The sequence below is a fragment of the Meriones unguiculatus genome, chromosome 7 (assembly GCF_030254825.1).
Source record: "Meriones unguiculatus strain TT.TT164.6M chromosome 7, Bangor_MerUng_6.1, whole genome shotgun sequence".
NCBI lineage: Eukaryota > Metazoa > Chordata > Mammalia > Rodentia > Muridae > Meriones > Meriones unguiculatus.
Window position 1 is genome coordinate 20,048,743 of NC_083355.1, and position 13,879 is coordinate 20,062,621.

The window sequence follows — 13,879 nt, forward strand, 5'->3', positions numbered from 1 at the left end:
TTTTCTTCAAGACAGGGTTTCTCTGTGTAGCCTTGGCTGTCCTGGACTCGCTTTGTAGACCAAGCTGTCCTCGAACTCACAGAGATCGCCTAGCCTCTGCCCCCCAAGTTCTGGGATTACAGGTGTGCACCACCGCTCCCGGCTTCATTTTTGGTTTTTCAAGACAGGGTTTCGCTGTGTGTTGCCCTGGCTGTCCTAGACTCGTTTTGTAGATCAGGTAGGCCTCGAACTCACAGAAGTATGCTTGCTTCTGGCTCCTGAGTTCTGGGATTACAGGTGTGTGACACTATGCCCAGCTGGCATGCCTAGATTTAAATATATATATATCCTTTTCTCAAATATTTTTATTTTTTGTGTATAAGTATTTTGCCTTTTGCCCGCTTGTATGTGCACCAATTGAGTGCCTTGTGTCTGAGGAGGCCAGAAGAAGGTGCTGGATGCCCTGGAACTGGTGTTACAGATGACTGGGAGTCACTATGTGGGTGCTAGTTGAACCTGGGTTCTCTCCGGTCTTCTGCATGAGCCGAAAGTGCTCTAACCACCAGGCAATCTCTCCAGCCCCTATTTATCATTATTTCAGTATTTTTTAATTTATTGTAAAGGCTTTAATTATGTGTATGTGTATGAGAGGTGCCTACAGAGGCCACAGGCATTGGATCTCCTAGAGCTGGAGTTACCCAGCTGTTGTGAACCATTTCTTGTAGGTACTGGGATTAGAATTCATGTCTTTTGGAAGAGTAGTCAGTGCTCTTCACATCTAAGCCATCTCTCTAATTTCTGAAAAAAAAAAGACCTTGAAGAGTTTAAGTTAGCCTGGGTATAACTTCATTTTTTGAAATAAGGAGCCATCTTGACTGGGAGCTGAATTCAGGTACCAGGAAATATCACCGAATGTATACTTGGCAGAGAGCAAACTTAACTCTTCTAGCAACAGCCTCCAGGAAATATCACTTCATAGAAAATAGAGACAATCTTCCTGGCAATAATCAATAAGAATCGGTTGAGAATCAGGTGGGAAAATTCTCTCCAGTGTTTCAGATATAGTTATTCTTAACTATAGCCGTTGTGGCTCAGAGAGGCATAGGCCTTAGGCAATTGTGCCTCAGAGGTCACCTTGCCCCTCTAACTTTTACCTAATCCTGTAACATCAAGGCATGTGACCTCCTGTTTGCTGTAATGGAAACCCCCTGCTCACAGACTTTTCCTTTAAAAACGCTGCTCACTCAGGGCTCAGGGTCCCACTTCTCTACTGCTGCGTGTCAGTGAGACTTAGGTCCCGAGTTCCATTACTCCCATAATAAAGCTTTCCTGCTATTGCATCGAGTCTTCTCCTGGTGATCTCTGAGGGTCCCATGAACCTGGCATTACAACCTTACTCTTTACTCTGTAGCTAAGACTGGCCTTAAAACTCACATTTATAGTCTAGGCTAGAATCCAACTTTCAGTGAGCCTCCTGTCTCAACCTCATGAGTCCTGGAATTATAGGTGTGAACCATACTTACCTTTCCTTACATTTCCATATCCACTTAAAATTGATACGTGTGTGGTGTATGTGTGTGTATTTGGGGGCTGGAGAGATGTCTCAGTAATTAAGAGCACTGGGTGCTCTTCCCAAAGACACGGGTTCAAGTCACAGCACCCATATGGCAGCTCACAACTGTCTATAATTCTAGTTCCAGGGATCTGATACTGTCACACACATACGAGCAGGCAGAACACCAACATACATAAAAGAAAAAAATTAAATATAAATAATATATTGCTATATATTTAAATATGTGTAGTTTATATATGTATATGTATTTATATGTGCATATATATGCACATATATATTTAAACTATATACCTCAAGTTGCACTTGCATTCATAGCAATCCTCCTGCCCCAGCCTCTTCCATTTGTGACTATAAACATGGGCCACCATGTCTGGCTGCAATTAAAATATTTTCTGAAGCAGGAGGAAACATTTCCAAAGGTGATGAACAGACCAGGCTCCCCCACCTATCAAGTCAAGAAAATATTTTACCAGGCTCTCTCCCACATACCACGTTTTAAATACATTTTAAAACATTTTACTTTTTATTTTAGATGTGTGGTGTTTTGCCTAAATGTATGCCTATGTACCGCAAATATGCCTGCATGCAGGCCAGAACATCAGATTCCCTGGAACTGCAGTTACACACGGCTGTTGGCCACTACGTGGGTGCGAGGAAATGAACCCCAGTATCTCTGTACGAGCAGCCAATGCTCTTAAGTACTGAGATGTCTCCCCAGCTTCCACCTATAGAGATCACCTTCTAGGTCTGAGTGATAAAGCTGGAATACAGACAGGCCTTTAATTCCAGGAGACAGAGGCCAGCAGATCAAGTTCAAGGCCAGCATGGTATAGAGCAGGTTTCAGGTAAAGAAAAACTAGGGTCCAGGTGTGGTTTACACGCCTTTAATCCCAGCACTCAGGAAACACAGGCATGAAGAGCTCTTGAGTTCCAGTGAATGCTGTTCAGTTGAGTCAGTGGAGTTGAGTTCATGGCAGTGGAGTTCACGGAAGTCAGAGGGAGTTTTGCCTGGAGAGTTTCACAGGGAGAGCTTAAAAACGGAACGAGCTGGACACAGATGAAGAGAGAAAGAGCCAGAGACTGAGGAGCCAGAAGATTAGAACAGATTGGTAGAGTTAGTTTGAGGCCAAGCAGATCAATTCAGTGAGAAACGGAGAGAAACAGATCAAATCAGTTAGTTTGGAGAGGAGTTTGAGTCAGAACAGCCGAGTTGAGCCAGCCAGCAAGAGTTCAGAAAGAGCTGGGCATGCTAGTGCACGCCTGTGATCCCAGCACTCAGGGAGGCAGAGGCACATGGATCTCTGTGAGTTTGAGGCCAGCCTGGTCTACATAGTGAGTCCAGGACAGCCAGAATACAGACAGGAAGTGGACAGTTTCTAAATAAATGCTGACCCAGATTTCATGGGTGGATGGGACTAGAGAGATTTAGAAAGAGGAGGGGAGTTATGGGCTTTGCAGAGAAGCTACCCAAAATACTGTAACTTTATTAGCAATCACAGATATTATATATGATATTTTATAATTATTATTTTTTCCTTGGAGAGAGGGGAGGGGAGTGCTGAGGATTGCCAGGCAAGCAGCCTACCACTGAGCTGCATCCCAACCTCCTTAACATTGCCGTGGTTCACAGGGAAACTAAATGTCCTTCCACTGACTGTCAATGATGCATCTTAAGTGGCGCATTGCTGAAAGGAGTTAAAGTGCACTTCATAGGAATCAAGTGCAGGTGGCAGCTCAGCTCACGCATCCTCGGTGAGTCCTGGGGCAAGTGCCCATGGCGAGATGAAGGACAAGGGAGTCACTTCCACAGACAGGCAGCGGGTGGACTGTGTGGAGGCGGCAGCTGCTGCTGTGCACACCGAGAACAAACCTCCCCCGTCAGCCAGTCTCTAGGACAGATGGGGCCAGCGAGTCACAACCCAGGGGCCATGGCACTCAACCCGCAGAATGTGTGTTCTTGAGCGACAAGGATTCTTTCTGAATGCTTTCGCTTCTGAAGACCGTGTCAGTCCTGAGGGGCCCACGGAGGAAAGGGACTGCCAGAGGCAGTACCCGACATCAGCTGTCCTTTATAACTGGAGGAGCGCTGTGTGTGCGAGCATTGCTCAGCAGGGAGATTTCCCATCTTAGACCCGTATTAAAACTCCTTTGGAGGAAAGGGGACTCGGAATTCCTACAGTTCTGGCCCTAGGGCTCTCTCAGCTGCTTCTCATGAAGGAAGACTGTCCCAACTTCACCAGCAGGGGCCTCAAGTCTAGCGTCTTCCAGAACCCCCTCATGTGGCGACTTGCTGCCATGAAGAGAATGGTAGGCCCAACATGCACTTTCTAAAAATCAACATGGCAGAGTGAGTTGGGCATTAGCTGTGCGGGTGACTGATTGCTAACACAGGCTCCAACAGTGGGACAGGCACAGTGGTGAGCTAAGGTCAACTCTTCCTGCTTGCTTTTAGGTCCTCAGCCCTGGCTTTCCACGCAAGGCACCACTGAGCTACACCTCTAGTCCTGACATTTATTTTGTGGATTTTATTATTACATTTGTTTGTGTTTGGGCAGGGATTCACATTCGCTACAGTTTGAGTGGAGGTAGGAGGCCAATTTGTGGGAGGACTTTTCTCTCCTTGTACCACCCGGATTGTCAGATTTGACAGCAAGCACCCTTACCTGGTGAACTGTCACTCAGGCTCCTGAGACTATTTTTTTGTTTGGTTTGTTTGTTTTGAGACACGGTTTCTCTGTGTAGCCTTGGCTGTCCTGGACTCACTTTGTAGACCAGGCTGGCCTCAAACTCATTGGGATCCGCCTGCCTCTGCCTTCCCGAGTGCTGGGATCACAGGCATGCACCACCACACCCGGGCTCCCTGACACTATTTTTGATGACAGTCTCTCACATGTCTTTCTAATATGCTAAGAGAGAAAATGGACTTTGCTTCCATTAGGCTGATCACCTGAAAAGGGTCTAAGAAAAGGTCTCTGACCCTTCCTTTGACTCCCTGACTTTTGCTAGAATTCTAGGACACTGTCCCTTCAGAGAAAGGTGTGTGGGGCATTCTCATCAAAAGGCATCTTTGATGTTCTTGAGCTGGCGCACAGCCAAGTCTACAGGAAGGCTGAACTTGAGGCTGCTGAGGCGGCTGAGCAAGTTGAGGGCGCTCTCGAAACCTGTGTGCACCATGTAGCTCCAGGGCTGGTAATGGGGCTCGATGAGGGAGCCTGACTTGCAGATGAGGTTTACCCAGGACACCAGGCGCTGCTCATTGAGCGCCATGCACACCAACGCCTTCAGCTCCGAGTCCGCGCTGCGCCTGAAAGGGTCATGCTCTGTCAGGACCAGGTGGATGGCTGTCAGAAGGCTCTGTTTAGGAGTCACGGCAGTGCCACCCATTACAGGCAGGGCGAAGGACTCTGAGAGCTTCCGGGCTGGGGATTCCACATATGCACGGCCATTCTTGGCATGATAGTACTTCACAAAGAGCTCCCAGGGGTGCATGGTCTCAGGGGCTGAGGAGAAGGCTGGCAACAAGCAAGCAATGGGAGCCATGACAAGGCTCATCCCAGAAGACGAGGCACGTAGTCCATGGGCCAGCAGGTCCCTCACAGCCACTGTCAGCTCCTTCCGTACAGCCATGGTCAGCTCATCCTTGCCTCCCAGACAGAGGTCCTGGAGGTTGGCCGAAGTGATGACATGGTCATGTGGCTGATGCTGCAGGGCTAGCTGCTTTACTCTGTCTACTGAGGCTTCCAGCCTCTTCAATAAGGGGGAGTAGTCTCTGTCTGCCTGGTCCCTCTGCCACAAGGTTTGAGGGATCTGGCCTGTGGCACAGCCAAACTGGCTAACAACAAAGATCTGGAGCACGGCCAGTGCTCGCCGCATCAGGTGTTGCCCTGCCTCCCGGACTCGCTTCATGTCTTCTGCCTTGGCTGTTTAGAGAACAGTGACTCATTAGAAAGAGGTCAAAATGACATAGAACATTCAACAAGTCACAAGCGGGGCGCAAGCCTTACTTCTGAGCCACGGTACAGGCGCCACACGAAGGCAGGGATGTGCCTGGACTGGCTTAATTTGGGCTGCTAATACTAGCTGTGGCTTAGATGCTGCGCAGCTCACCCACTTCCAGTGCACAGTTCAGGCTGCTGTTTTTTCAAACAGGACCTTGCTACCATGGCAGGCCTCACCCCTCAGCCTCCCTACTGCTGAGGTTTCAGGCAGGCACACCATGTCCAGGCTGGTCTCAAACTCTTTACCTCCCCACTTCCCTCAGTTTCTGAGGTGATAGGGTTCCAGGTATATGCCACCATGCTCAGCTTCTTTTTGTCGTGTTTCCTGGTGCTCAGGATTAAGTGCAGGGCTCTAGGACTCCATCTACACTGGGCGTGTACTAGCCGCCTCTCCTACATCTGATCATTTCAAAATCATACTTAGGAGTTGCATCTCTGCTAGGCCAGATGCACACACCTGTGATCCTAGCACTCGGTAAGGCAGAGACAGGTGAATCTCTGTGAGTTCAAGGCCAGCCTGGTCTAAAAAGTGAGTCCAGGACAGTCAAGGCTTCAAAGAGAAACCCTGTCTTGAAAAAAAATCCTTATTAGAATCTTTTCAATTACCCCCAAAAGATATCCTGCCCTATTATCATTTCCTCTACTCCATGCTTCCCAAGACTCAAGCAATCATAAATCTTTAGCTAGCCTCTTTTTGCCAGATAGATTCTCGAGATGTAGTCCAGATTGAGCCTGAACTCTCCGTCTCCTGCTCCCGCCCCCCACCTTTTGCTTTTGCGGCCCGTGTGTTCTAGGAGCTGTACTCACTTTTGCTGGTTCCTGGGGGCAGTGTGCCGCTGCCTGTTCTGGTGGTGCCGTTCCCTGCCTGCCGGCTGGCTTTGCACTCACAGTGTTCACCCGTCTGCAAGGGGCTTCCCACTTCATCTAGGTAACAAAAATAAGACACATTTATCCCCTTCCTAGCAGATTTTTAAAAGGAAAAGAAGAGTTAATAGTGCCTACTCCATGACCGGCATTCTATAAATGATTGTGTTTCACTGTGTGAAAGGTGCCTGGTACAGCACAGGTGGCTCAATAAATATTTGCTTAGCAAATGAAGAATGAATCATCCCTAGTGAAGAGAGTAAGATCTGCTCAAGGACATGAGGCCAGCAGTGGACCTGAAAGACCTGCTTCTAGACAATGTTTTTTTTTCCATCCTACTCTGGCATACAGAAGAGGTCTCCCTCTGTAGGCCGGCCTGGAACTCGCTTGTCATAACAGGCTGACCTAGAACCCAGAGGTCTGCCAGCCTCCGTCTCTCTGAACTTGAGGATTACAGGTGTGCACCACCATGCCCCATTCAAGTCCACAAAACAGCGAGAACTGGCTTCCTTACACAGGAATGCTCAGACCACAGGGAACTACCACACTATCTGTCTTCGCTTCCTCGTCCCAGATGCTCGCTGACCTTGGATGAAGCTGATGAACATCTCAAGATCCCGGATCTGGGTTTTCAGCTGCTCAACCAACTGCTCTTTGACCCGAGCCGGGTTAACAATCTGAGCCACCGCTGCGTCCACACGCTGGCGAAGCTCCTCAGTGGACAGGGAACTGATGTCCTCATTCAGATTCATGTCCAGTTTCTTTATTAACTCGTCAATGATCACCTGTCAAGATCACAGCAATGAGTGTACTGTTTGCAGTTCTCAAGCGGAGGGCTAAGGAGGCGAGTCTTAGCGAGGCTTCTAGTCTCAAGCCACGCAGACCTCCGACTTCAGAAGAAACGGATGCAGCTGCTGCTTAGGATAGGGCTGGAAAGACAGCTCAGCAGAGGAAAGCACTTGTTACATAAGCCTAGTGACCTGAGTTGGACCCGCAGAACCCACACAAAGGTTGAAGGAGAGACTGTGTGCTACGCCACCTGCACACCCACACTCATACAATAATTTAAAGAGAAAGATGAGGATGCAGACTCTCTTTTCCTTTTAGAGTAACCCGGAGCTCAGGGCTGGGGAAGAAGCTGCTTGCGGACCGTTTGCCTAGCAGAAGTGAAGACCTGGGTACGCCACTCTCAGCGCCACATAAGCCAGGTGGGAAGATGTACACCTGTCTGTCGTCTACGCACGTGGAAAGAGAAGGCAGGAGGATCACAAGTTCAAGGTCATGCTTGACTACACAACAAATTATGAGGCCAGCCTAGGCTATATGAGAACTGTCTCAACAAACAAACAAACAAAACAGAACAAAAGAATACTTAGTTCCTTTTGACCGGAAATGGTACCTCTCATGCACTGTGAGTTTACCAGGCCATTAAGCTTTCATCCAGTAGGACAGGGTAAATGATCCAAAGTGGCTAAAGACCCAATAGCCTCATGTTTGGGCTGGAGAGATGGCTCAGCAGTTAGGAGCACTGGCACTCTCTTACAGGACTTGGGTTGTTGGCAGCACCCACATGGCATCTCATGGCCTCTGTGACTCCGCTTCAGTGGTCTGCCACCGTCGTCTGGCCTCCACAGGCCGTCCATGCACATGGTACACAGGTGTATACGCAGCCAAAACACTCACTCACATAAAACAAAAATGAGTAACGTCCCAAGAGCTTTACACTGATTTTCTCTAAAGGCTTCCAAGTGAACATATACTTATTTTGTAATTTCTAGTCCTTTTTATTAATGAAAACAAGTGATAAAGGAGCTTCGAAAGGAAGGGAGCAAGAGAGAGAGAGACTGGTTCCAGGAAATAGTAGACTGTCTCTTTGATTTGGACCTGTGGTCCTTGGTAAGGCCATGGGAGAGGTGTACTGGGGACAGGCTATGCTGGTATACCAGCAGCAGGGACACATTAGCTGTGAGAAATGCTGGTGTCACCTCTAAGGTATTCTCACCCGCTGTCTTTCCAAGACCACAGACTGTGGCAGGGAGTCATAACTGCCCTCCTGATAAGCGAACGTTTCCAGGTCATCAAGCTGGGTCTTGAGCTGCAGAATCAGCTCCTTCTGCTTCTCCCTCTGGGTTTCCAGGCGCTCCCGTTTTTCCTGCTCACTCTATGATGAGAAAAACACTTGAGTCTATTTCACAGAAAAGAGAAACCACGGGCACTTTTAAGACTCTAGGCCAAAAATGACCAGGAAATATATAATGCTTCCAAATAGGTCAATGAAACAACTGACAGGTTCAGCAGTAACAATATACTTCAGCCAGGGCAACTGATTATGGTTTCTTTTTTCTTTTTTTTTTTAAGATTTATTTATTTATTACATATGCAGTGTTCTGCCTGCATACCAGGCAGAGGGCACCAGATCTCATTATAGATGGTTGTGAGCCACCATGTGGTTGCTGGGAATTGAACTCAGGACCCTTGGAAGAGCAGCCAGTGCTCTTAACCTCTGAGCCATCTCTCCAGCCCCCTGATTATGGTTTCTTTAAGAAGTGATCATCCCTTCATTGCAAACAGAACACAAACACAAGGAAGCCTTTTGTGAAGAGGCTTGTTGTTTTTCAAAGGTCTAGTGATGAGAGAGAACACTTAGGTAAGATGGCCTCCAGGAGTTAAAGGTGTCATCCTCCACAGCCAGTGACCACAGCTTAACTCTTCGTGCAAATGGTCTGCGCAACTGTCTGGGGGCGAGCCAGGAATGGTGGTTTGTGAAGACTTAGGATCAGATATCAAGTCTAGCATGAGCTAGGTAGCTAGTTTGAAGCTGGGTAAAATGAGACCCTGTCTCAAAAAGCAAAGCCTTGGGGCCTGAGAAAGGCTTTATGTATGTAGAAATCAACCCGTTTCCTGAAAATTCAAAGTTACTTGGGAAGGTTATAGCTATTTCCGTAAAAGGGGAAACAATGACAATGTAAGTACTGGAGGCACAGAAATACATAGAAGGGAAGTCACGGGGGTGGGAAGCTAACAGTGCGGGCGTACGTGTGGGTCGAGGTTCTCTGAGGACAACTGCCTTCCCACTGCCAGCTACCGCGTAGCATCCTTCAGTGGGATCAAGTCTCGTCAATTTAGTCTTAGAGACTGGGTATTCATCATTTTTGAGTTCAAAATCAAACCAAAACAAAAAAGCAAGCCAGGCAGGACATGTACACCCGTACTCCTCAGTGAGTGTCAGGCCAGCCTGGGCTACATAAATAGACACTGTCTTAACAAGTAGCACCACACACGCACGCGCACATACACACACAAAACCCTAAAACAGAAACAAAACAAGAGGTTGGGGATTTAGCTCAGTGGTAGAGCGCAAGGCCCTGGGTTTGGTCCTCAGCTCTGGGGAAAAAAATAAAAAAGGTCAAAGGAGCAGAGGCATTAAACCACTTGTAGGCATAATAAGGGTGGATTTAAGCTAGGATCTCCACAGTATTAAAAGTTAGCCTTAGGGCCTGGAGAGATGGCTCAGCAGTTAAGAGCACTGTCTGCTCTTCCAAAGGTCATGAGTTCAATTCCCAGTGACCACATGGTGGCTCACAACCATCTAGAATGCGAACTGATTCCCTCTTCTGGCAGGTGCAATTGCAGATAGAACACTCATATATATAAAATAAATAAATCTTAAAAAAAACATACATATAAAAAAAAAGTTAGCTTTAAAGCGGTACTTACCAAGCCCTCAAGAAGCAAGGTAGGAGAGAGAACAGACGAAAAACAAAGAATTAACTTTTCGTTCAACTTCATAAACGCAATCCCCTTCCTTCAGCTTTGGTGAATATGAAAGCAAGCCTCCGCACACTCCCCAGTCCACTGTCAGGGTACTGCTTTTTCTCAGAACCCCATTCTCCTCCTCAGATAGTAACTAGGTCTCCACTAAAGGCTTTCCCGGGTTCACTCGAGGAAGAACAAGTCATTTCTTTCTTTGTGTTATGTACTCTTACTCATTACAGTGTTTGTTTAAGACCTGCCTCTGCTAACCTATTGACTCCTGAAGGGCCTTGACTTTCAATCCCCAGTACACCCAGAACTGTGTCCAGCATGGGGTAAATTCTCAGTACGTACTTTTTTCTTCCTTAAAAAAATATTTTTTTTTAAATGTTATTTTACGTGTATGGATGATTTGCCCACATGTATGTCTATGTACCGCCTGAGAGTCTGGTGGCCACAGAGGCTAGTAGAGGGTGTCTAATGGAACAGTGATTATAGACAGTTGGGAGCTGCCATGTAGATGCTGGGACTCAAACCTGGGTCCTCTGCAAGAGCAGCCTGCTCTTAACCCTGAGCCATCTTTCCAGCCCTCAGTACGTATTTCTTACATGTTTTTGGACTGAATTAGGTACAGAATAACAAACTCTAGATCAGCTCTGACTGGAGGATGTTGTCTAATTAGCCAAAAGAGAAAGCAACAAAGAAACAGTCCATCTTTGTCATCCCTCTGTGAAGCCAAGGGAGAGGGACACTAGCTGTAAATCCTGACGTGTTTCCATGACTGCTCTGCCAGAGCAGCTCACTTGCTGTCGTAGTTACAGCGTATCTGCTGGAGCTGCGTAAACAAATTTAACAGGGAGAACAGTGAGTTCTGGGGCAAGGCAGGAAATGACAGATTTATCCAGTACACATGGAGATAACGCTGAAAGTAATTTGGAGAGGCTGGGGAGATGGCTCAGTGCATCAAGTGCCTGCCTAGCATACACTGGGTGCTGTGTTCAAACCTTAGCACTGACAAACTGTGAATGGCCCCCATGCGTCTAATCTCAGTATTCAGAAGGTGGAAGCAGAAAGATCAGAATTCAAGGTTAGGAACACCAAGCCTGATGACCTGTTTGATTTTTTTTTCTTTTTCTTTCTTTCTTTCATTCTTTCTTTTTTTTTTTTTAATTTCTTGTTTTTTGAGACAGGGTTTCTCTGTGTAGCCCTTGCTGTCCTAGACTCACTTTGTAGACCACGCTGGCCTTGAACTCACAGAGATCCGACTGCCTCTGCCTCCCCGCATGCTGGAATTACAGGCGTGTGCCACCATGCCCAGCTCAGCCTGTTTGATTTCTATAACTCATGTTCTAAGGAAGAACTAACTCCTTAAAGTTGTCCTCCAACCTCCACATGCAGGCTGTGACACCAGCACTGTGCACACACACATTTGAAAAAAGTACTTCAAGGTTATTCTATGGCAAGTTCAATGGCAGCCTGGGCCAGAGAACCAGTCTTTAAAAAAAAAATAATAATCAATGACAATAATTTTAAGAGCTGAGGACACAGATTAATTGGTGACAGAACACTTACCTACAACGTGCAAGTCCCTGGGTTCCATCCCCAAGACTGTCCCTTTTGCCCCCCAAAATAGAAAAACTACATCACTCAGCCCAAAGACGTCCTCCACTCAGGTTCTACCTGTTCATACATCAAGAATAAAGCTGCTTAGCCAGGTGCTGTGCTGCCTGCCTGTAATCCCAGCATTTGGGAGGCAGAGGCAGGCAGATTCCTATGAGTTCGAGGACAGCAGGAGTTCAAGGCCTCACAGTCTACAAAGCCAGTCCAGGTCAACCAAGGTTACACAGAGAAACCCTACTGGCGGGGGTGGGAAGAATACAGCTGTACAGCTGTTGGGGCTGGAGATGGAGAAATGGCTCAGTGGACCCAGGTTCAATTCCTAGCACCCACATGGCAGCTCACAACTGTCTATAACTCTAAGATCTAACACCCTCATAGAGACGTACATGCAGACAAAACATCAATGCAGTAAATAAACTTTAAAAAAAAAAAAATACAGCTGCTTTAATGGTGAGCACAATTTTTTATGGCATCACCGTGAAAAATTTTCCACAAGTGACAGTGACCAATAAAAAGAGAGTATCACGTCTGCACAGGCCCTTTCATGTCATTCATTACTACACAGAGCCTGGCTACTTTCTAAGCCTCTTGACTCTGCCTGCCTGCTCCTTGCAAAAGGATATATGGACATGAAAAGGAAGGAACAGTAGCTAGTATCTGCTACCAGTTAAGTTTTCCTGGCTAAAGCCATTTCGAGTGAGAAGCGAGCCACCTGTGGACGGTGATCTGCAGAACAGGAAGGGGAAAGGTGGCCTCTCTCACTACTTCCAGCTTCCAGTGATTCAACGTTTGTAAGGAACCTTCCCTGTGGTTTACAGGATTCCACTGTTTCTTCAGTGTACTGAAGAATGCACTTGTCAGTTAGAAGGGTCCTTTCAGAGAAACCCGTTATTTAGCAGTTTGAAGATACTGTTAGGACATCCTTAAAATCAGGTGTATTTCTTGCCACTGCCAAGGGAAGGCGTCTATTCACCACACCTCTCACTGAGATCAGACGGCGTAAAGATTACAGCCTATCTATATGCCAAAAAAGCATGGGGCATCAATTTAAATTTCCATGGGCTCCAATTTACTTCCCTTTCACTAGTCACTTCTCCCGGTCCTCAGGCTCATTCTATCAGCAAGTGCTCAGGGCTGGAGGTATACCTCAGAATGGAGCGTGTGACCCAAACACACTCGGGATAAGTACCTCAAGGCGTGGGCGAGGTAAGGGGAGGCTTCCATTACCCACTGCCTTTCCAATACCGCCTTTCAATGCCCACAATATGCCTTTTTGCATCTTCCCACCTCCAGTCTCTTTATCTCGTATTCGCGTACCTACAGTACTTGCAGCTTGCTCGTTCCTCACCCTATCTACCTCCGTCCTCGTCAGCATCACCAACCACTTTCCACCTGCCCGCACCACATTCCTCCTCCTCCTCCTCCTCCTCCTCCGGACCCAGCCCCAGACACTCACCTGGTCCTCGCCCCGCACCCGTGGCCGGTCCCCCGGCCGCCCATCGCCTTCGCCGTCGCCGCCGCCGCAGGGGTCCTCCAGCCCCTCGTAACCCAGGACGTGCGGACAGCCGCGGAAGGCGAAGTCCTCGAGCTCGCGCAGGAGACGCTGCTGCTCGGCCGGCGCCCCGCGCACTACCTGGCGCAGGCGGAACTGCACCTGAGCGAAGTGCGAGGACAGCGCGAGCAGGGCCGAGTCCAGCTGCCGCCGCTCGGCTTGCAGCCGCCTCACCGTGCGGATGGACGCGTCGGGAGGGGAGCCCGGAGCCGCTCCAGCCTCCTCGGCGGCCGCCTCCTCCGAGAACGTCGCCGCTCCGGGACCGGCCTCGGCCACCGCCCCCACGGGGGCCCAGCGCACAGTCTCGCATGGCGGCAACGGCTCCTCCTCCTCCTCCTCTTCTTCGTCCTTCGCCTTTGGCCCGAAGGCAGTCGCCACAGTTCCCAGCTCCGCAGCCGCCTCCACCGCCGCCATCTTCCCGGAAACGCCGCCGCACGTCAGTCGCGCCCCCTTGCTGCCATGGCAACGGGCGCTGGCAGGGAAGCCTGGGGGGGCGGTGGGCGGGGTCTGCACGCCACCGACCTCCCGAGGGCCCGC

The 13,879-nt window shown here is 48.5% G+C and overlaps 1 protein-coding gene across 1 annotated transcript; it reads right to left on the reverse strand.

The window, feature by feature from the left end:
* Positions 1-2,423: 2,423 nt before the first annotated feature.
* On the reverse strand, positions 2,424-13,789 carry Rundc1 (RUN domain containing 1). The gene is made up of 5 exons (XM_021641138.2): positions 13,247-13,789; positions 8,420-8,578; positions 7,004-7,202; positions 6,361-6,477; positions 2,424-5,475 (listed from the first exon to the last, which is right to left on the reverse strand). The coding sequence occupies exons 1-5, from the start codon at positions 13,754-13,756 to the stop codon at positions 4,610-4,612; spliced, it is 1,851 nt and encodes a 616-aa protein (XP_021496813.1). The 5' UTR covers positions 13,757-13,789; the 3' UTR covers positions 2,424-4,609.
* Between the last annotated feature and the right edge of the window lie 90 nt (positions 13,790-13,879).

Bases quoted from the DNA above. Each gene is read 5' to 3' on its own strand.
- Rundc1 (XM_021641138.2), bottom strand. From the start codon at position 13,756: ATGGCGGCGGTGGAGGCGGCTGCGGAGCTGGGAACTGTGGCGACTGCC. The intron at 8,579-13,246 runs GTGAGTGTCTGG...TTCTCATCATAG, and splicing joins GGGTGCGGGGCGAGGACCAG to AGTGAGCAGGAAAAACGGGA. The intron at 7,203-8,419 runs GTGAGAATACCT...TGATCTTGACAG, and splicing joins TGGTCTTGGAAAGACAGCGG to GTGATCATTGACGAGTTAAT.